General features: G+C 39.6%; 1 protein-coding gene across 13 annotated transcripts in view; it reads right to left on the bottom strand.

Annotated features, from left to right (window-relative positions):
- The window catches only part of TAFA5 (TAFA chemokine like family member 5), a 421,374-nt gene that overhangs the window by 308,838 nt on the left and 88,811 nt on the right, over positions 1–23,725 (bottom strand). For 5 of the 13 annotated variants that reach the window (XR_011904141.1, XR_011904142.1, XR_011904150.1 and 2 more), the window contains exon 2: positions 13,681–13,767. The exons of 4 other annotated variants lie outside the window; for them this stretch is intronic. Coding sequence is in view for 3 of the 9 variants with exons in the window: in XM_072340709.1 (XP_072196810.1) it covers positions 13,681–13,767 (87 nt within the window). In the remaining 6 variants the exon portion in view is untranslated. Of the gene's footprint in view, positions 1–3,690; positions 4,031–13,680; positions 13,768–23,725 lie in introns of those variants that run through there. 4 more of the 13 variants (XR_011904164.1, XR_011904165.1, XR_011904166.1 and 1 more) reach the window with 3 other exon arrangements.

The following is a 23,725-nucleotide window of genomic DNA, read 5'->3' as shown; positions in this document are numbered from 1 at the left end:
AGTTCTCCAGACCTCTTCACAGTGACTGGGATTGACTGGGGTGGGTTTAAATTGCTTTGCAAGAAGATCAGACCGGCTTGGGACTGCAATTACGAATCACAATGCCCTTTTCTGGGTTCACAGCTCTATTCATCTTACAGAAACACTGAAGGACAGATTGGACAGAGGGGAACGGATTAGCCACAGGATGACCTGTATTTCCACACAAAAGCCTAAGTGTGGAAAAAATGGCACCCTGTGTCACCCATTCTTCACTTCCTGAAAAAAAACATATTCATGAAAATAAACCTTTAAACAGCTCTTTCCCACTCATCTCAGAACAAGCACTCATTGTCTCTTGTGCAGTTTAAACTGCAGCAATGTAAGGCTGCTACTAAATTGCCTAAACTCAGAAACTTGTGTTAAAATATTTAAGAATTAAGACAGGTCTACTTAGAGAAAAAATGCATGTTCAGCATAGGAACCAAAGAGAAAACAGCCTGAAAACTCTCAGTAGACCACAGCAACACACAGTAACATATCTGTGAACATGACTGAAGGAGGATTTGCTTCTGATAGTAAGTTTTAGTTGGATGTCATCAAAGTTGCACACTCTGTGCCATGCAGCACAGCTGAAATTGTCAAAATTTCTTCTGTTAATAGGTGGCAAAAGTTTAACAGATGGCAGCACTAATTCTAAGTGATTAAAGGGAAAATTAATACAGGAAAGAAAAAAAGAAAAAAAGGCAAATAGCAATCACTTAGAAATGTAAGATGTGAAGATGATGTCAGTTTTCCATTAAGACTGGCCTCTGGAAGAATGCTAAGCTGTAAATACTACAAAACAATCAAAAACTGGAGAGAGTGTGCATTAATAAATTAAGTCAGACCTTTAATTAATTCTACCTGTCATTCTTCTTACATCAGTTGTGTTGCAAACAAAAGGGATGTATGCTGTATAAACTTGCACTGTCAAACAGTCTCAGGAGATGCATGCTATCAGCTAATCTGATTGAACCCAGCAAACGGGTGGCTTACTTGTTTGCTGCTTGGGACCACAGGAAATTATCCTTCTGCACAAGAAATGATCACATGAAAATGTCTAAGTATTTAACTTCAGAATTCGACCGCACAGCTGAGTTGCAAACAATGAGCCCATGTAGTTCATTAGGATCCGATGGGAAATTAATCTTTTTGCCAGGAAATCAACAGCCTAGCACCATTATGTGCAATGAGACACACCATTCCCAACTTTTTAATAAAATCTGAATGCAAACTCCAATATCTGAGAACAATTTCACATCTTATGGAGGTAACTGCTATCTCACGAGTTCTTCTTCATACATATCTGTTCAGTAAACCAGCATGGTAGACTTATAGTTAAATGCTTTGCTGGTCGTTCCGTCAGTCTGCTTTCCCATGCTTTCTTACTGCAGGCTTCAAAACAAAAAAAGTAGAAAATTCCATGTCGCTTTTGTTAATTCTTTACAATATTCAGCTTCAGGCTTCTGTTATCTATTCATCCTCCTCCTACATGCCTGTATTGGAATCCACAGTGGCTAAAACTACCAATTTTTATTAGATATTCTGAAAGTTCCTCAGAGAGAAGAATTCAGTTATACCACCTTGACTTTCAGCCAGTTCCACTGCACTACTCCATGTTAGGACTGAAACCACGGGGGTGAAAACATGCACTGCTGAAGTAATTGTAAGGAGGGATAGGAACGCTGCTGTGCAGATGAGCAGCGGTCAGGAAGGGCTGACAAGCGGCCCCCCACATACACAGTCTGTATTTACCGTAAGTACTCGGGTCACAGTGTTAAACAAAGAAGAAATATTTTCTTCACAGATATAATAAACAAACTGGTGTAATTAAGTTACCCAACAAGCTCCACGCTTAGACTTCTCTCTGTGCTCAGAGTGAAGAGTGGCTATAAAAGCTGGAGGAGAAGCAATGGAAAACATGTTGAAGTGCTCAGTGCCTGGCCATGGCTTCTGCCTTCACATATTAACTTAGTAGCAGCTTTCCATCCCACAGTGCAAGAAGAAATACTTTAAGTGATACTAAATGCTTCTTCCATTATGGATTATTCATGGCAACATGGGTCTAAAAATCATGGAGTGAAAGACATAAAAAAAAAAAAAAAAAAAAAAAAAGGAGTAAGAAAGAAGCGGCATCATGCAAATACTGACAAAAATAAATAAATAAATAAAATAGCCTGAGATGCCGGGCTATATTTCTTTCTGCTGTATCTCTTCAAAATGAGTCATCTGCTTAGACAGACATATACGAACAGACCAGTCCAAGCATTTTAAAGGCATGCTCAATAAGTGAATATAAGAGAGGCACTGCACACAGTGCAACTAAAGCATGGGCTCCTTTCTTAAAGGAGAAATCTCTGGCACCATCGATATCTGGATACCGCTTTTTAGACCAAGCAAACCAGGCAAATCTGTGTTTATCCGTCCCAGCAAAGATCAGCACAAAGGCACAGCCCAGTGCTGTGATGCCCCACACTGAGGTACCACCAGTAGAGGCCCTTCTGTGGGTGCAGGGCAGGCGCTCTGCCCAGCCCAGAGCAAAACTTTGTCCCAGGCACAGAAAAGTTTTTCTCCTCTTTTTGCAGAGCTCCACAAACAGCTCAGCTGCCTCCTCCAGCAGCCACCACCTCGGCTGCACTACCGTGACAAAAAGGAATACATGGGTCTGCTAAAACCCCATGTTTTTACATTGTGCTTCTTAAGGAACAGCACTGATCCTTCTCATACACCACCCAATATAAATACATCTTTCAGGATTCATGCTCGTATCTAAGAGCAGTTGCCTTTACAGATGAGTAAAGGAAACATTATTACAACGTAGAACAATAATAATAAGAAGAAATTTCCAGTGAAGAAAAGAAGATAAGGAAACAAAACCAGAAACACAGGAGAATTACTCCCTGAGAAAATTCCTCTATCCACTTAATCAAACGCTTTCTTTTCCCACCCAACTCACGCAGGAAATAAAGACAAAATAAATGCAACATAGAACCCGCCGCCCCATCCGAGCTGTTCTCTCCGACAAATTGCAATCGCAGTTTTCTGACCGCAAGGTGGAAAAAACGGAGCCTTGAAAGCATGTAAAGGCCTCTGCTCCTGGTGGGGCAGCGAGGAGAAGGACGACGCTGCATGCCCAGGATTTGCTCTGCCCTGCCCTTTCCATAGAACTTTAGTGCCATCTATTGAAAATTTACTGAACAAGGAAGAGGGAAAGGATGCCTATTGATTCGGTATAAAAATAAGACGTTTACTTGTTAAGGGGTTTTTGGTTTATTAATACTCCCATGACGACTGCTGTTCGGTGGTCATCTGATAGCAACAAATATTTCCTATGCACCGGACGTACCCCACAGAGCCGTGAGACGTCCGCTAAAACGCAGAATACAAACATCACACCGATTTTATACATCTATGCATTTACCAAGAACGTAAGTCCAAAGCTCGCTATTTGCTAATGGAACAAACACGAGAAGGCTTTAAGCGGCAAGAAAAGAAACACACACACATACAAAAAAATAAAAAAATAAAAATATTTAAAAAAAAAAAAAAAAACGGCGTGGAAGCACTGCTGTAAATAGAACATACTGGAAACAGTAAAAAATAATTAAGGCACCTCGTACAGATCGTAGTATTAAAGAACAGGGTATGTAGACATGCAGATATAATTACCTTCTTTAAGAAACTGTGAGTGGATGACAAATATAAGAAAACAGCAGATCGCTGCTCCTGCTAGTGCCCATAAAGCTTTCAAGAGCTGCATCTCGGTCTGAAACTCAGTAAATACCCAGAAAGTCACACAATGAATTTCCACAGCGATGCATCAACGCTTCCCTCTGTGCGCCAGGCGCGGCGGCTCCCGGCAGGGACCACACTCCCGAGCAGGGCGGGCGAGCCCGGGGCTGCGGAGGAGGGGCCGGGGCTTCACACCCCGCGCGGGGGCAGCGGCAGCGCCGCGCTCTCCTCGCCGAGGCGGCCGGCGCGGGGCCCCATGAATCAGCGCTCCGTGTCCGCGGGAGCCGCGCCGAGCCGGCGGCGGGGGCAGGGAGGCCGGCAGCGCCGGGCAGGTTGCGCAACAGCGCCCGCTGCGCCGCGGGGCCGTCGCCGCCGCCGCCCGCTCAGGGCGCGCCGCCGCCGGGCGGCGCGGGGCGAGCGGGGGCCGGGCCCACCCCGGGGAGGCTCCGCGGGAGCCGCTGCAGCATCGCCGGGCTGCGGGAGCCGCTCGCTGCCTCGCTCCTTCGCTCGCTCGTCGGGCCGCCGCTCCGCCGCTCGCTGCCACGGCTCGGGGAGGAGGGAAAAAGAGAGAGAGAGAGAAAGAGAGCGAGCGGGGAGGGGAGGGAGCGGAGGGAGGGAGGGATTTCTCTTTACTGCAACTTCTCCCGGCTGGCGGCAATTTGTTGCACCCCCCGCCTCCTCCTCCCCCGGCTCGGAGATCCTCCGTGGCGCGGGGGGACTCGGCTCAGCCCGCCATCCCTGGCGGAGGGAGGACCGCCGCCCTCCGCTCGGCTCCGCGCCTCCCGCCTCGGGGGCTCTGCGACCGCTTCGATTTTTCCCTCGTCCGTCCCCGTCCCGCCGCCGTTGCCCGGCGGTGGCACCGCAGAGCGCCCTCAGAGCGCTGGGCTACGGCGGGAGCGAGCTCAGTCTACAGGTTGATCAGGTTGATGCGTCCGTCGCAGCCATCCTCGCGGAAAGCGAGAGCGCAAATGAAGGAATGCCATAAATCACCCCTTCCTCCAGAAAAAAAAAAAAAAAAAAAAAAAAAAAAAAAAAAAAAAGCAAAAGAAAAAAGCCAAGGCTGTGGTTTTGCAGCCGCCCGCCCGCTCCAGAGGAAGGGCCGAGCTGCGGTACAGAAGCGGCTCCCCGAGCAGCCCGGGGACGGGAAGGCCGCGGGAGCGCTGCGGCGCGGAACTGGGAGGGCCGCCCCGACGGTCGGCGGTGCCCGCCCGGGGCGGCCGGCCCCGAACTCCGCGTTAGGGGCGACGGAGGGAGCGAGAGCCGCCGGGCGGGCAGGTGGGCGCAATGGCTCTGCGGGCTGCGGGAGCGCCTCGGCGCACTGCTCCGCGGGCGGCGGGAAGGTACCGCTCTCACCGGCCGGGTCCGGAGTGACTGCGCGGCGTTACCGGCTGGAGCGGTGCAGTGGCGGCCGCCGCGTTACCCCGAGTTATCCGGGATAGGCAGCAACGCATCCGTAGTTCGGAGATACAAACCAAGTAAGGGAATGCTTGCAAAGCTTTGCTTTCATAGCCCTTTGGTGAAATGTTTGCATTTATGCTGATTTATCTATTTATTTATTTTTATTATTTTTTGTAATACTTCTTATTGGCATATTTTATTAATTTTTAAGAACCGGCAGGCACTCAAGAGGCTTGGAAGGGCAGATTAATACAGTATCAATGCTTCTGTTTGGCAATCATTTTCCTTGTTGTTGATGATGTGCAGTTTTGGTTTTTTGCTGATAGCACAGAGAAACGTTAAAAACAACTATCTTTGGAATTTTAAACTTCACACAAATCCCTATAAGCCCATTTATGCATTCACTGTATTTGAAGATTATAGCAATGCAATCTTAAACCAATGTCTGAGCTACAGTAGAGATACTCCACTGTAAATCTTTAATTCTGCAACGTACCCCCTTGGTGAGAATTTGGCCACACTTGGGCTTGTTTCAAGTTGGGTTTTGTTTGCTTATTTGTCTTCTGGGTGAAAGGGAATGTGGTTGAGTAGCTAAAGAAAATTCATAGATTTACACTTAAACAGTCATAAGAACCCTACCAACCACCCTGAAAAAATGTGTTTGTTTTTGTTTTTTTTTTGTTGTTGTTGTTGTTTGTTTTTTGTTTTTTAAAGTCCCCAGATATGAGGATTTTAAAGGTGTCTCAAGAGTTCATGCAGTCCTGGATCAGCAACATGTACCTTCCAGTCTGAACATGCAAAGTTGGTAGGGGAGATACTACAGCAAATTTAATGTACTGCTTTCCAAAAAGCACATGAAGATACACTACTAGTGGACTGCAGTCTCTTGCTTCAGCCTCTGAGATTCATCACGACAGTGCAGCCCCCATGTTCTTTGATTTTAAGCTGTTCCTACTTCATGGAGTTCCTGCATTAGGCAAACACTCCTGGGCTCTAGCAGCCTTTGGACCAGACCCTTTCAGAAGAACAACATCAGAACACAGCACTGTGTTTCCCAGCCACAGGGGAGTCCCTCCACACGCATAACGGTGTAAGTGGGAGCAAAATCTGGTTCAGTGCTCACACAGTATGGAGATATTTAGTCTCATAGCAACGAGGGATTCCAGAAGACTTCCCATTTGGGAGGACAGTGGTACCTGGCAACGATGCTTGCTGTACTAAATATGGTGCGCTGTGCTTTTTGCATTTTCTTGACAGACTTGGACCTTTCAAATAGGATGATCCCTATTCAAAAATAGCTGCCTTCAAATTCTTGACTTGTCACCCACATAAAGATTTATAAAATATTAAAGATATCTCAAATTACCCACATGGACTTCTTTGGAAGACTTTTAGGAATAAATTCCCCTGACTAAAACACCCCCTGTTCTTTGAACTCCACCTAATGCGGTGACAGCCATCCAACAATTTGCAAGCTGCTTGGGCCAAGAGATTTATAGCACCAACTCACTGTACGTTTCCAGGTTTTTGCCAAAGCTCTGACCCCAGGCATCTCTAGTAATGTAGAAGCAGAAAGCTTTCGTCCCAGCAATAGCTTCTGTCTGGAAGCCACTCTGCGGGGAATTTTCCACTTGTGTTATAATGTTAAAGAGGGATGCTGAGCACCTGAAAGCCCCTTAGCTCAGGTGAAGGATGGTGATGGCACTGGAAGAGATTTCCAACAGTGTTGCAACTGGGAAAAGCAGTAAGGAATGCATTTTCCTGATAATCATGGGGCAAAGGCAACTGCGCTTAAAATATGAGCTCTTCCCAGTTCTTATGGGGAAGGAGTGCAACAAATAAGTGCATCTTTTCCAAATGTATGTTCCATTTTGGAAATGCAGCTCATTTGTTCCTCTTACTGAAACTTCTGTCTAGTTCAACAGAATTACTAAAACTGGAACTCTGTAGTGAAGACAGCAGCCCTTGCTCAATTCTAAAGGTTTAAAAATATCTTCTCTGCTCTGCATTTAATTCCATGGAAAAGAAAGAAAAGTAAAAATCTACCAACCTTTAAAAGATCCATTCTTCCATAATGAGATATTTTAAATTAAAGAATACTGAAGTTCCTGGAACATGACCATGTTTACATTGTGTTCCATACCACTGTAAATAAGCGCCTGGTATTTTCAGCTGTGCTGAATGTAATTTTGCATAATGATTTTATTCCTGTTCATGCAATAAGCCCCAAAATTATGCATGGCCAATGCAGATCTAAATACAGTAGCATGAGAATCTACTACTAAAGAGCAGACAGTATCTATTATTAGGTTATCTAGCCCAAACCTTTGCCAGTGCCCACTGGATTTCGTTTTTGTTACTTTTGAGTTACTCAGGCAATAGTCTGTCACCAGTCACTTGAGGTGATTATTCCAGCCCAGCAGTTCTCTCAGCTGGAATGCTTCTCCTGATGCTAAGTTTAACATTTCATTTTGTTGAAATTCACCCAGTTCATCTTTCCACATATGCCTGAAATGGCATTATAAATCCTTTCCCACTTTGAATCTAACCAAAATAGATGATATATTGAGTATAGGTAATGAATACAGATGGGTATATTTCTACCAATTATTTTTTGAAGCCCCCAAATACTTATTCCCCATTGCTCTCACATACCAACAGCTGGTTCACATTTCTTTGCTATTTGGCCACCACATCAGCACTCTTCAAAATGCCACTACAGATCTTCTGCTGATGACGGGCAAGTGCCACCAACATAGAAATTCATATCTAGAGAGATTCTGTTAATGTGACATAGCTATCACAGGAATCACAAACATGTATCCATTTGACCATCTCCTTCCATGAATGCCTGAAGTTTTCTTTCATTTTTTTTTCTTCACTCACTTAAATAAATGATGTGTTAATATGGCTTTAACAATATTTTTTCAGACCAAACTCTTCTTCCCGCTCTTTCTCCTACCTGCAGATTAATGAAAGGGCTAATGCAGCCAGGACTGTTTGGAGTAACCAAGGAGCAATTTCTTTGCTTTGTGTGTCCTTTCTGCTTAATACTCCTGATGCATATTTTTAGAAAAGTCTCTGGATTTCCTTTGGCTTTCCACTTGCCTTATTTTGCTGTTCCTGCCTTCTTCCCAATATTTTATCGAGCTGCTATTCACGTGTAGTTTTATCTATAGGGAAAGAACTGGGCCAGCAGTCCATGTCATGTGGACAGTTGTCCACTGGAAACTTCCTGCACATTCTTTCACTAGGCAGCCACCAGCTAGCAACAGCTTTTGGTCACTGCTGACCAGGGCAATACAGGAGCTGGCTAAGAAGTGAAAGGATTTGAGAGACCACTGCAGTCCATTCATCACTGGTAAATTTCCAAGCACCACAAATCAGAAATGATACGATATGCCAGTCACAGGAACTATGGATAGCAGGGTCAAAGCATATATCATCATATTCCTCCTTTTCTGTTATACTCGTGGATCATCCTCCCCATACTTGCTCACCAAGCAATACATAGGGGACACCCTTATATCACTTAAAGCTTTAAACACCTTGCTTATGTACTGCTGAACTTGTACTCACTTTTTACCTTACACACTCATCCTGGTACAGGGAGCACCTTGCTTTGCAGTAGCTGCTCTGACACATTTAACAGCACAATTATAGATGACTTGGTAACCACCCATTGACTAAAAATAACCTAGCAACTGAAGACACACTTAGGTATCTATACTCAGATATCCCAGAGGAACCCTTCACAGTTCTTGGAGCTGGGGAAAACATATGTATCTCACCAAAAGCAGCAGGCTAGGAATCCTCAGGGGCGGGGGTGGGGAATATCAGGGGACAAGATAACATTGCACAGCTGAAAGATTTTCCAGACAACACTCTGCCAGCTAATCCAACTCTTTTCCAACTAGCTCTGCAATTAAGGTTTCCTACTGAGAACAGTGACAGCATTATGACCTGGGGAATTTCTGACGTAGAAAAAAACCAACACATCTGGGATGGGAACATTTAGAGCGTTAACAGAATTCAGTTCCAGCACTGGTGGTATTTGTAACAAGCACATATCCACATGAACTAATGCCACTATGCATAGGAGAGAGGATACAAGCTGTCACAAAGTAGAAGCCGCTGAGGAGGGAACTAGGACATCATGTCCTCCATGAGGAACCATGTCCTCCATGAGGAATACTGAAACTAATTCTTCCCTTCTATAGCATGGAATTGTTTTCATGTGAGGTTTCCCTCAACCTCTTCAGGAAGGAATAAATCAATATCTGAAGAGAGAGTAAAGAACTTCTAGGCAGTCCTCCAAAAGGTGTGATTTCATTTATCTGACACATGTATGCTATGTCTCCCAGTGGATAGTTTCCTATCTTTGAGGGAAGGAGGGGAACCCATCTCTATTACATCATCAGAACCACACATCAGAATGGAGACAACTGTATTATCATGTTGCCTGCCTGCCTTTCCACTCTTTTCCTTCCTTCCTTCCTTCCTTCCTTCCTTCCTTCCTTCCTTCCTTCCTTCCTTCCTTCCTTCCTTCCTTCCTTCCTTCCTTCCTTCCTTCCTTCCTTCCTTCCTTCCTTCCTTCCTTCCTTCCTTCCTTCCTTCCTTCCTTCCTTCCTTCCTTCCTTCCTTCCTTCCTTCCTTCCTTCCTTCCTTCCTTCCTTCCTTCCTTCCTCTCTCTTTCTTTTGCTCTTTCGCTCTTTCGCTCTCTCTCTCTCTCTCTCTTTCTTTTGTTCTTTCGCTCTTTCTCTCTCTCTCTCTCTTTCTTTCGCTCTTTCGCTCTTTCGCTCTCTCTCTCTCTCTTTCTTTCGCTCTTTCGCTCTCTCTCTCTCTCTCTTTCTTTCGCTCTTTCGCTCTCTCTCTCTCTCTCTTTCTTTCGCTCTTTCGCTCTCTCTCTCTCTTTCTTTCGCTCTTTCGCTCTCTCTCTCTCTCTTTCGCTCTTTCGCTCTCTCTCTCTCTTTCTTTCGCTCTCTCTCTCTCTTTCTTTCGCTCTTTCGCTCTCTCTCTCTCTCTCTTTCTTTCGCTCTTTCGCTCTCTCTCTCTCTCTCTCTTTCTTTCGCTCTTTCGCTCTCTCTCTCTCTTTCTTTCGCTCTTTCGCTCTCTCTCTCTTTCTTTCACTCTTTTGCTCTCTCTCTCTTTCTTTCGCTCTTTCGCTCTCTCTTTCTCTCTCTCTCTCTCTCTTTCTTTCGCTCTTTCGCTCTCTCTCTCTCTTTCTTTCGCTCTTTCGCTCTCTCTCTCTTTCTTTCGCTCTTTCGCTCTCTCTCTCTTTCGCTATTTCGCTCTCTCTTTCTCTCTCTCTCTCTCTCTCTTTCTTTCGCTCTTTCTCTCTCTTTCTTTCGCTCTTTCGCTCTCTCTCTCTCTCTTTCTTTTGCTCTTTTGCTCTCTCTCTCTCTTTCTTTCGCTCTTTCGCTCTCTCTTTCTCTCTCTCTCTCTCTCTCTTTCGCTCTCTCTTTCTCTCTCTCTTTCTTTCGCTCTTTCACTCTTTCGCTCTCTCTCTTTCTTTCGCTCTTTCGCTCTCTCTCTTTCTTTCGCTCTTTCACGCTATCTCTCTTTCTTTCTTTCTTTCTTTCTTTCTTTCTTTCTTTCTTTCTTTCTTTCTTTCTTTCTTTCTTTCTTTCTTTCTTTTACAGCCTTCCTGTGCTCAGAATGTTTTCAAGATGCCTTCATTCATCTACAAAGAACAGAATAGGCAGCAACTCATATCCAGGAGGAGAACTACTAAACTCAAAGAGAAAGTCTACAAGGTCTCAAGGGCCTTTCCACCTGCACCCAGTCGTAAGATTATCATCTTAAAATAGTTCAGAGAGTATATAACACTTGAAACTCACAGTTAAGACTGATGACTATAGCATAAGATCACAAACAGGCTTATCCTTGCATTTTCACTCTTTGTATCTTAGAACAATTTGCATTTTTCTCTCTCTTTTTTTTTTTTTTTTTTTTTTTTTTTTTTTTCCCTGAAAAGGACTTGTATTATAACTGTAATGACTAAACAAATGAAATTAATGGAATTTAGTTATGATCCATAGTTTCCAGCATCACTTCATGAATGTCTAGCCTAAATACATGCAATTGAAATGTTGTAACATTTAATTGGTAAGTTCTTCATTGAAAATGAGGCCCATAAAGTAAGCCATGCAGAATAAGCAGTGACTCAAGTCACATGAATCAAGACATAGCAAGCATTCACAGATCATCCAGCAACGCAGTATAACCGTCTTGTACAGAAAAGTTCAAACTTAGAAAATTTTGAGGGTTTTGTTGCTTCCCCTCATCTAAGTGGAGATGGAAAAAAAAATAATAATAATAATAACAATAATCCAAAATCAACAGAAGCAATACTATACAAACTGTAAACTCATAATCATTGGCAGTCTGGCTAATAAGCTCTATGTCTTATAGCTCAAACTTTACCAAGAAAACTTTCTTTACATTTATTTACCCATTGGTCTTCCCCCTCAGAACATGGATATCACAAACACTGATTGGGAGCTGATGCCACAGAACAATGGATGCTTTTAATTGCTGATAGGTAAGAATGGGAGCTGCAGCAAAAATGGAACATATCTAGAACAAAGAGGGCACTTCTAGAGTTAGAGAAAACATGCTCTGAATGTACAAGGAAGAGACAATGTGTGCCTCTGTAATGGTTGAGCTTGTTGGCTGATATTCCTGAGAGAAGGGGCAGTCTCCAGTGGCTAATAAACTAGTGGAGAAGGGACAAATACTTTTCAGATTCATGGACAGATGCTTTAAAAATATTCAAAACCCCAAACGAAAAGAAAATAAACTCAAAAATCTGTTACATGCAGTAAATAAACAATTAGAACAGTTATGTATATGTTAAAATGGGTTTACCACTATGGCACTCTTATTTTAAGTCTCAAACCTCTGTTTTCAAGAGTTTTAAACCTGCATCCAACTGTGACATTAAAGGAGGCCCAGAATGTTATACATGAAGTTTCTTCTAGGTCTGTGTTCAGGGCTTCATTTTGAAAACACGGTTAAGCAAAGGAGAAATTAGAACACAAACACGTTCATCATTCTGGAATATAAACCAATACTTTTCAAAGCCATTCATGTATAATATAGTCTCCTAGTTCACAATAGTATAAAAGAACAAAACAAAACAGACAAAAAAAAACAAAACAAAACAAAAAAAAACAAACAGAAAAAACATATTAGCAAGTCTCTAGCTACTATTAGACTATTATATATGGTAATAAATACTATAAGACAAATTTTGTACAGTAGAATGAAAATGTATTACTGCAAACCAATATGAGTTTTATTACCAGATTCTGCTATGAGAAATTAACACACTGGAGGCCCATCGATATACACCTGGGGTGGGATAATGGTAGGAAATACAGATTTATATAACCTTCTGCTGCATGTGCAACCTACTTACTATTTGTTTGCCTGCTTGTTTGCGTAAAATGTTTTTTTTTGTTTGTTTTTTTCTTTCTATTTGCCAGACACATCAGGCACCCCATAGCTTAATACAGTTAATGAAGTGGTCACTTCATAGCAGCTTTTCACTTTTTTTTTTTTTTTTTTTTTCCTTGAAAAGCGTGTCTCTAAAGGATTATGTCCTCTTTGTTTTTGTTTTGAAGTAGAAAGCTTTAATTACATGAAAGGGGGCATCTAAGATTAGATTAGGCATTTAACAAAAAAAAAAGAAAAAAAAAAGTAAAGCTATTAAAGCAGTACCCTTATCATACTGGGCAATATCAGCTTTGTTAGGTTGCAACTTCAGCTACCAGCAGCACACTAACTTCTTCCATAAAAATCTTGCAGATAATGCAGCTGATTCAGTCAGATTTCAGATGGATGAAATACTACAAAGAGTATTATAGCAGCAGAAGGTCCACACCAACAGCCCATGCCCATACAGCCTTACTGGGCACAGGTTCAAGTTCAGTAGTCCACATGCTTTTAGTTGCCCATGTCTGTATCTGAAAGGTCAGAGCATTCATCATAGCTAATTGCTCATGACTTAAAGAATGTATTAGGTAATGTGTACAGTGCAGAGGCAATCACAGATTAGAGCTGGAATATAAACTGAAGTCTTAAACTTGTTAAGCCATGCCCACAGAAACAGTTATCTTTGATACTGAAGTTGCAGTAAAAATTTGAGTACAGTTTACCTCACCAGTATACTAATATAATGCTAACATTAAAACATTAGATCAGCATGATATTATACATGGAATGGCTACTATAGAGAAAGTAGAAGTGGTTAATGATGACAAAGTTTTTATATATGAACTACTATACACAAACTGGATATGGTATTTCATTTCTGAAAATATTTGAATTATTTCTTTTTAATTTTTGTTGCAAAAGATTAAGTGTTTATTTGGTTCAGTTTTATACTTCATAGGAAATGTTTATAGTCTATTCTATCATTAAAGCAAAAAAAATAATAGGTTAGTAACACATTTTATAAACTGTTTGCTCTCAGTCCATGCCACAGTCCTTTCAGAACGTGCCAACACTCAGCAATTTCCTTACCCAGTTCAAAAGCATCTTGGAAGCACCCCGGACAATGTCTCATATACAGCCATTGAGGGTTATCCGCTCCAAAATAGCTGTTATAATCTGAATGGAAGAACCATAAATGATTCAATTGAAATCACTTCTGAAAATGAAAAAAAAAGAAACCAACACAGAATAAACTACATCAGGGGGTCTAGCAGCCCACACACCTGATGATCCTAGATCTGAAGACTTTGGAGTTTCCCCTTGTAATTTCCCTATTTAATGTAATGGCTACTTCCAGTTGCTGAGAACAATAATATTAAAACTGACCTCCACTGAGTTTAGAAAGTATTCTTACATCATTTCAGATACAAGTCAACCAAGTACATACCCAGCTGCATCTGATATAACTGAAATGAGGTAAAACAGCTTCTCTCTTCCCCACCCCCACTTTCTTTGAAAGAGGCTAATTATTCACATCTTCCCTATAAAGGAAATATAGTATAGTATATATTCCGTATCTACTTACAGCCTAGTAAAATTCAGCAATATGAAATAAAATCTGACACTCTAATGCTGTCAAATGTTGGATCCAAAACCAGTTTCCTTTGTTGGCTCTGTTTTGTTGTTGGTGGTGGGTTTTGTTGCTGTCATTTTAGTTTTTATGAGGAAACCACGTGACAAAAAAAAAGCCACACTTTTTTCTTTTTCCTTTTTTTTTTTTTTTTTTTTTTTTTTTTCCCTTCCCCACTACAGGAAAAAAATTGGCATATCCTGAAAACAGGACAAACTAGAATAATTGTCATAGGGCATTTAACTTTTATTTTAAATGCCAATGCTAACAACATAGCGTATTCTCTTCTTCTCTTTGCCCATGCACATTTTATTCCTCCACTAGTTATCATTAGTTTTTTAAATAAACATCCTTCCTTCATAATCACTTTAGAAAAATACAGAAGAGATATGAGAAGCAGGTAGTACAAGCAACACAATTTCTAACTGTATACAGAGCGTCACTTAATGATTTAAGGTCTGCAAAGAGATGAGGAAGGGAGAAGTTAATCTGCTGAAAATATGTGCAGCTGGCATAAATCCTAATGACATGGCATAGGTATGAAGCTGTTTATCAATAAAGTTGTTCTATCAAAGTGGACAGAATCAGCATATGAGCCAGTGAATTCCTGCTGTGAGAAATCACGATAATCTACTGCACCATAAGGGAAAGGTTCTTACCCTTTCCAGATTATACACCCTACTGCATCACATATAGAAAATGTGCCTCAAGAAGTTGGTGGCATGGGGTAAGGCAATGATTAAATTCTAGTAATGCAACTGTAGTAGTCTGAGTAGGTTTAACTGTTTTTGTTTTACCTGTTCAGATATTCTACTGAAGATATGTATGCTCCTTTTGACAGTCACAACAAAGGATGAGAAAACGTTAACCTGTAATGTAAAGGTTACCTGTAGCTCTTTCTGCAGTATTTTTGTCCTGGAATATTGTACCTTGTTTCCTTCTTTCATTTGTATTTCTACTGCCCATTTTACTTATATGTGTAACAGAGGATAATATCAAACCCATTCAATTCCCAGTCACAGACAAGAATAAAAGAAAATAAATCAAATCAAATAATAATAATAATAAAGTAATAATAATAAATGATACAGCTCTGCCTTCATGTATAACTAGTAAAGTCTAACCATAGCTTAAAAGCAATATTCCTCTTGAGAAGCCATCACTTTCAGAAACATTTCCACTATTACTTACACAGGAAGATTATTAAAAAACAATTCTATTCAGTACATACTGTACAGAAACTACTACATGCTCTACTAATACAGTACATACTTTACAGAAAGGGTAGTTAAACACTGGAATAGGATCTTCAGGGAGGTGATTGAGTCGATGGCCCTGGATGTGTTTAGGAGCTGTTTGGATGTGGTGCTCAGAGATATGATTTAGCAGAGGGTTGTTAGAGTTAGGGTACTATGGTTAGGCTGAGGTTGGACTTGATGATCTTCAAGGTCTTTCTATGGGTAATTCTATGATTCTATGACACTCAAATATAGTGCAGGGATGGACCTCACTGCAATCTGTACATAAATAACAAGTTATCCTATAAGCCCAGGAACTATATGTTTACATCTTGTAATTGACCACAAGCTCATTTCCCATAACTGGATACTTTTGAAGATCACATGTATTCTCTAGATTTAATACAGAAAGGGCACAAATCTTTTTCCCACCACTGGGGCATTTTCAGTGTTTCTGTCTTCCAGTGGCCATGCATTTTCATAAACTTTTTGCAATTTGTATTTGATACTTCTCTCTCTTTGGGAAATGTGGTTGATTTCAAGGCCCCAAATTAAAAAGTTTTACACTGATGCAAAAGAGGTATTTTATTTCCTGAGTCTCCAACCTCTCAAACCCTTTGCACTTCTGAGAAGGACTGCTCATACTCATCCAGATCCCTTACTTCCATAATTTATTTTCTGCCTCTAGTTTCTACAAAGAAATACAACACAAAGCAGCCCATTATGAAGTCCTTGCAGCAACAGTTTCCCTAGATTGGAAACTTATTATCAACAAGTTCCCTATGAAGGCCTTGGGAATAGTTAATATTCTTTTTCTTCTCCTTGGTGCTAATGCTCTCAGCCCCACATTCAGATTTTAATACTGTACAGCACTCAGCCAGGCAAATTATCAAATCAAATTACAGTGGCTCACCAATTTACCTCCCATCAGCTCTAAAGCAATACCTTGTTAACCTGCTGTAACTGTGTTGTGTGTCTGAACTGAACACGAATCAGTGAAGGTTATTTTAGTAAGAAAGGACAGACTGAAAGAGCAGCTTATTTCCACAAGGAAAAAATAAAAAAATAAAAATAAATAAATTTAAAAAAAAATGGGGTAGACATTTGAGCAAACTGTTTAACTTTAAAGGCAATTAGGCAATGGAATGACTTGCCTGAGGTGGTAGTTTAGACAATGTAATGAGAAGTGCTTAAAATAGAATAAACTATTTGTGAGGCAGATACAGATGTAAATAATCCTCCATGTTTTGAACTAGATGAATCATGAGAGGTATCTTTTCAAATTCCTGAGTATAAAAATTCTATTCTCTTTCCTTGGGAACAGCTTTCAAACTTATGACTGTTCCACCTGTTCTGAATACTAAAGTGAGATTGCACTCCAAAAGGCAGTTTAACCTCGCTGTATCATTATAAAGTAGATTTATTCATAACAAGCATCGATGAAAAACTTCCAGCAAAAAAGTCCTTAGTCAGGGAGATGCACATTGTTGCAAAAATGGATTGTTTCTCTAAGTGCTTATATGGCCCCATCACTATAGTATCCAAGCGCCTTACAAACATTAATGAATGTATTCTCACAACACCCCTGGGAGATAGAGATAGTATTATTAGCTAATGCACAAAGAGTAGCTTGTCCAAAGTCACACAGAAAGTCTGTGGCACAGCCAAGACTCAAAACTGTGATTTCCTGCTCACTGCCGTAACCATGACTATATTCTGCCATCCATATACAGCATTTCAAAATATGTTACATATAACCTCAGATCTTTACACAATAAGCCTCTCTGTTCAGCTGCAGATTCAATTGCTGCTTTAATAAATAAGAATAACGTTGTTTATTGAGAAGCTTCATTATGGCAACAAATTTGCAGGTTACTGAAACAATGACAGTTATATGGGCCATAACTGGATCTAATATAGAAGAGCAATAGAAGTGTATTCCCCGATTACCATATCCAGAACAGGATGCACCATATCCAGAATAGGATTTTAATACCAAAAAAAAAAAAAAAAAAAAAAAAAAAAAAAAAAAAAAAAAGAAGAAAAAAATCCTTCAGATGATGTAAAGCATTATGTTATACAGAAGGGAAAGAATAAAAAATAGAAAATAGACAACAAAAGCAAAGAAACAAATGAAAAACAGTCTAACTATATTCCTAACATGGTTTCTTTCAGATAAAATATTTCTGCTATTTGTGTAAAAAGAGGTATACAGTATTTTCAGTTTTAATGAGGTCAAATCAGGAGGGACAACTGCAGTAAGTGTATTTACCCCAGAAAAACAGAGAAAGGAATTTGGTTTATAAATTAAATATTAGAATCATGCAAAGATATGCACTTAGCATCAAGGTTGTCCTCCATATTATAGGATAATTTTTTAGTAATCTAGAAAGGTTAGCAGTGTTATGAACTCAGAAATCTGATCAAATGATAACACAATTCTATTGAATCATGAACACAGCACATTGTCTTTCATTTTGGAAGGGACAGGTACAGGCAAGGTACAGGAAGGTACAGGCATTGCAATTTTCCTCAAATGCTAAACATTTTAAAAAATAAAAGTATGGGATAACTGCATAAGTAATGGAAAAGATATGAAAAGCTAGTCTATCACAAAGTGAATAATAATACGAAAACACCTTGTTGAAACAAATTTAAGCATAATTTTGGAATACATTGACAAACAAACAAACAAACAAAAAAGAGACAAGGCAAGCAGCATCTGTTAAACTTTGCTCCTGCAGTTCCAACAATTGCACATTTTTCAGTTTGTGGCTTCATGTCTTAAGAAAGATGTAGATAAATTAGATCTGGTTTTAATTAGAGCTACCAACATAGCAGAGGGGATTTACATCAGATGCTAATTGAAAACAGTCTAGCTATCAGGACAGTTAAGTGATGGCACAGATTATCACTGACAGGGAAGGCACATCTTAACATGATTTTATTTTTTATTTTTATTTTTTTCTTTTTTTCAGTTAAATAAATATCCATTAGGGGTAATCTTCATTCTTGTAAGAGTATAGACTATGCTGTGTCTTGCAATTCATCCCAATCTCAATGTATATATGTATACACACATATACACATTATCGCAGTACAAATAGTAGAAACAGCCATTCAGAACACCTCTTCTCAATGAACCTCAGTTTGGAATCTACTATTCCTTCTTCTCTCTCATTTCTCTCATTGAGATTTCTTATTGGTGTTTACATTCCCAATAGATCAAAAAATCATAGTCTGACCACAGCACTGAATTTATTCAAATATCAAGTTGAGAGCTGTGTTCCCCTTTGGTAGCAGTAGTCCAGTGCTGCCCCCCAAAAAAGGGGTTGTAGGCTGGGTTTCTAGGCTATCATCTACTTTAGTACACAGCCTCCCATCTCGAGAACAGCAAGCAGGTATCATAACTTCACTTTAGAATGACAAAAGTGTAACAACCAGGTAACTGGCTAAATTTATTTCCCATTAAATAAATAAATAAATAAAATTTATAATAATAATAATAATAATAATAATAATAAAGTAGATGACCTAGATGGGTAAAATAATTGGGTTAGAAAAGCAAAGACTCTTGTAATTTAAGAGCCTGGGTGCCCAGTTAGGTTGCACAAGTAGCTTTTAATTTTCTCTGATTCTTCCAACACTAAGGTGAAGTTGACTGCCTGTTCCTGTAAGCTACCTGTTTTTGTTTGCACCTGTAAAAAACATGCTCTGATTCTGATTCAATATGATGAGTGTTGGTGGTGGTTCTGTTTCATAAAAGCCAAAAAAAGGACAGATGATAGACAACAAAAGGGTTACCTGCATGACCATTTCTTTATTTCCTTTCATTTCTTTTGAGACTGTTGAAACAAAGGTTAATTAGAGTTAGCTGGAAAATGCATCCAACTAAAGGAGTAATAGTTTTAAGTAGTTCCTAGATACTGGGGGAAGTGGTCTTTAAGCAGTGAAACAAGACTGGAGGAAATGTTCTTAAGGACAAAACCAAGACTTCAAGCCTGCAACACCTTCTTTGTGATATGAGTTCAGGCCATGTTGGAATAGATTATTCCCCAGGCTACTTTATCCCCAGAGATACACAGCTGACTGGGAGAAAACATTCAGTCATCTGAAAGTAAACAAAAGCCAGTTTCTCACTGCTCTAGTCTGTCAGTGATAGCCATTAAATTATATTAATATCCCCATGCTGTGTCTGCCCATGACTGTAATAGGTGAATGATCTCCCTATGTCCTCCTCTTTCATCATATTTTCTTCCCCTCTTCCTTTGAGGATGGGGATCAAGAGATCAGTTGTGGTGGAGTTTAGCTGCCACAGCCATCACAGAAGTACATGTCCTCATTCAAAGAGAAAGTATGACTAAAATATACCTTTGTCCATTACATGGATGAGCTTGCTGGATTTATTTTATTTTTATTTTTATTTTTATTTTTTTAACAAACAAACAAAACAAAACAAAACAAAAAAACAAACAAACAACAACAACAACAACAAAAACTGGCAAGAAAACAAGAAAGAGCAGTGAATCCAAAAGGAAGTTACCAGCAAATCTTCTTATATGTTAATAAGGGTTGTGAAGTTTCCAGAGTACTTGGTCAAACACTAATGAAAATGCCACAGGAAACCCATACTGTTAACTGAAAGTTAAGCAACTAAAATATGAGTGAAATAAAGGCTAAGAGTTCCAGGTAGTTGTGATGACATAAACAGCCTTTGCTGTTCCTCATAGGAAGGTCATATAGAGGAAAGGAGCATCAGTTTGAGCATCAGTTAAAATGGATGGCTCCACTTAAAATGGAAAACCACTATCCACATAACCAGCAAAGTGAATGATGAAGACTCAGTAAACAAAAAATGTCATAAAACGTTACTTGACATTTGCTCATGAGCTGCACTGTGCTCATTTTACCAGGAGCTAACAGATTGCCACCCTAGAAGTAACATCTCAGAGAATGGCACAAGCAAAGCAAATTCATTCTCTTACAAAGGTCTCATTTTCATTGTCTGTATTAATAATCTCCAGTTAGAGGGTTTCTAAAAGACAGTCTTCTAAATGTGATGTGGGTTTGGGTTTTTTTGTTTTGTTTTTTTGTTTGTTTGTCTATTGAGTAGTCATGAGCTTGACTATGAACAAGTACATAGTCTTTTTCACGTTGGGCCATTAAATAATAAAAATCTGTGGAATTACTGGTAATTATCACATAAAAATTCAGACTGGAAACATAAGGTTTCCCAAGTAGCCTCCCTTCACCTAGAAACATGGAAAATATTCTCCAGTTCTCAGATTTGTTTTTGTACTAGCTCCTGTTGAAGCTTAAGTCTGAGTATGCCTTTGTATGAAGTAAAGGGCCAGATCACAGAAGGTATGACATAATTTAGATATTTTCAGGAGAACTTGAGCTGATACACTGAACACACTGTAAGACATTTAAGTCAACAGAGAGAACAAATAGGAAAGTTAGAACAGAAGTCTTTCTGACCCTACATCATTCCTGGTCATTAATGAGAACATTTCCAATAATACTGAAAAGCACATGCTCATATTTATATGTTTGAAACTACCGAATTTAGTGTTATTCTGAAAAGTTCTCACATTTACCTTCAGAGCAAACGTGGTTTTTATTGTTGTTATTTCTTTTTTTTTTTTTTTTTCTGTTTGTCTTCTGAAACGATGAATAGCATATGAAAATTTAAAAGATCAATAGAATTTTCAAAGTTTGCTTAATATATCATAGATGAAATTACTAATGACTGAATAACTGGGTTAAAGAAAATTAGAGCAAAGCGCTAATTGCCTCATTATAATTCTGCTGGTTTGCTTTTGTTCAATTAAAGCTTAATAGTTTGAACTTTTCATTACTATTGAGTAACATAACAGATTAAAATCATATTGCATGATATCCCAAAGCAAGGGATTTGCAGAGAAGGTGAGGGAGAATTAACACACCATATCATAAACTAATGAAAAAGGAAGGGGGGCTGGGGGGAGTGGATAGGGGAGGAGTGGAAGAAAAAGAAGAACACAAATACAAATATTTTACTTTTCTTGTTCTTCTAAGCATTAAAGCAAGATCATTTAAAGGAAGGTTCCTCATAAAGTACACAACTGTATGACCTCAGACATTGTAGTGTGTTTCATAAGGACGAGGAACACAACAAATTATTTTCTATAATCAACCACATTTACTTTAATTGTATTTTTTTTCCAAATAGAAAAACTTATAGACTGTAACAATTTCTATACTGTTGTTCATACTTCACCACTGAAGCAAAGCTTAGCATTGCCATGAGCTGTCCGTTCAGCACCACAATGTACCAAAGCACCACCAGCTGTCATGCTACAGCTTCAGCAATTAACTGCAGCAATTACCTTATGAAACGGCAAGAGTTCTGCACGTTCAGACTCTTAGGCCTACATTATTAAAAGAAACAAGTTAGAAAATCAAAGATCTATTATACGCATTTATAAAAATATTAATTTACAATAGAAACACTAATTTTATGAAACTATATTGTGCAGCTTAAACAAAAAGTCCTTTAAACTCACTTAGTTGTTCAGTCTCCACTGGTATTTTTAAATCTTATCACAGTTACAAAGTAATTAATCATGAAAACTGAAGCATCAACTGAAACTAAAGTGTTCTTTGAATTTGCACTTCATAAGACCCTCATTAAACAGTAAACTAACTATACCAAATCCCACATACAATAAAAATTCATTGTTTATATATTTAGTAAGTGTAGATGCTGCTTTCACATTCATGACTTCAAGTGTCAATGTAGCAGAAAGTTCCTTCATTGTAAGCAGTAATAAGATCATCTTTGCAACAACATCAATATGTTGCGGGTACATTGCTCTTAGTGAATATGTAAGGGAATAGGAAAAGATGAAGAAAAGATTCTTAGGCAGTAAAACTATATGAGAATCTACTGCTTCTTTCTTTTTTCCTTTTTTCCTTTTTTCCTTTTTTCCTTCCTTTTTTCCTTTTTTCCTTTTTTCCTTTTTTCCTTTTTTCCTTTTTTCCTTCCTTTTTTCCTTCCTTCCTTCCTTCCTTCCTTCCTTCCTTCCTTCCTTCCTTCCTTCCTTCCTTCCTTCCTTCCTTCCTTCCTTCCTTCCTTCCTTCCTTCCTTCCTTCCTTCCTTCCTTCCTTCCTTCCTTCCTTCCTTCCTTCCTTCCTTCCTTCCTTCCTTCCTTCCTTCCTTCCTTCCTTCCTTCCTTCCTTCCTTCCTTCCTTCCTTCCTTCCTTCCTTCCTTCCTTCCTTCCTTCCTTCCTTCCTTCCTTCCTTCCTTCCTTCCTTCCTTCCTTCCTTCCCTTCCTCCCTCCCTCCCTCCCTCCCTCCCTCCCTCCCTCCCTCCCTCCCACCTTCTCTTCCTCCCTCCCTCCTTTCCTCCCTTCCTCCCTTTCTCTCTTTCTCTCTTCCTCTCTTTCTCTCTTTTCCCTGCTTCCTTTGACTATGAACATATCTGACTAGAAGAGATAAAAAGTGCAGGTTTAAAAACATCAGTAACAATGCATTAAGACTCTATCTTAGCCATATAAATAGCTTCAAAGTTGTTACCATCTTCTGTTGAATGTTTATACTGATAAACACTCCTGCAGCTTTCAGATATAGGGGAAGTATAATAGAAAGAAATGATGTTTACTCCTCGTTGATACAATGAAATGATTGTTCATGATGGAAAGTTCAGAACTCCATCTTGTGGTGATAATTTTAACTATACGCTGAAAACAATTTGGGAGAAGTGAGCTTCTTATGCTCCACTGCTGACGTGCCTTTCTAGAAAACATGAACTGAATTATCTCAGCTGTTAAAAAACAAACACTAAAATACTAAAAAACTTGTCTACTAATACTGTGGTTGGCTCTTCTTGTTTGTTTACAGTATTAATTTAATTAATTGATTTACAGGCGAAAAAAAAAAAAAATAAATCCTGCCACGCAAAGTCTGTTCTTAAAGAACAGGCTGCTATTTGAACCTCTTCAATCTTAGGTAGAGGTAAAAACAATGAATCTAGCCTGTTGGGGGTACTCAACTTTCTGTGTAAGTAGCACAAATCCATTTATGGTCAGACATGCCTTCATTACTGAAAACACTGGTGTGTTGCAAGACATATTAATAGCTCTACATCTAACCACATACAAACTTAAGGAAGAGACATCATTAATTGTTCCCTTGTATGCATTTCAAAGCTTTTATACACCATCAGGAGACTCTTGCAGAAGGAAGATATAGTTAGGAAAGTAGAGACACTTTGCTAATATT

This window comes from Excalfactoria chinensis, chromosome 1, assembly GCF_039878825.1.
Source record: "Excalfactoria chinensis isolate bCotChi1 chromosome 1, bCotChi1.hap2, whole genome shotgun sequence".
Classification (NCBI taxonomy): Eukaryota; Metazoa; Chordata; class Aves; order Galliformes; family Phasianidae; genus Excalfactoria; species Excalfactoria chinensis.
This window is presented reverse-complemented; position numbering and strand designations above follow the sequence as displayed.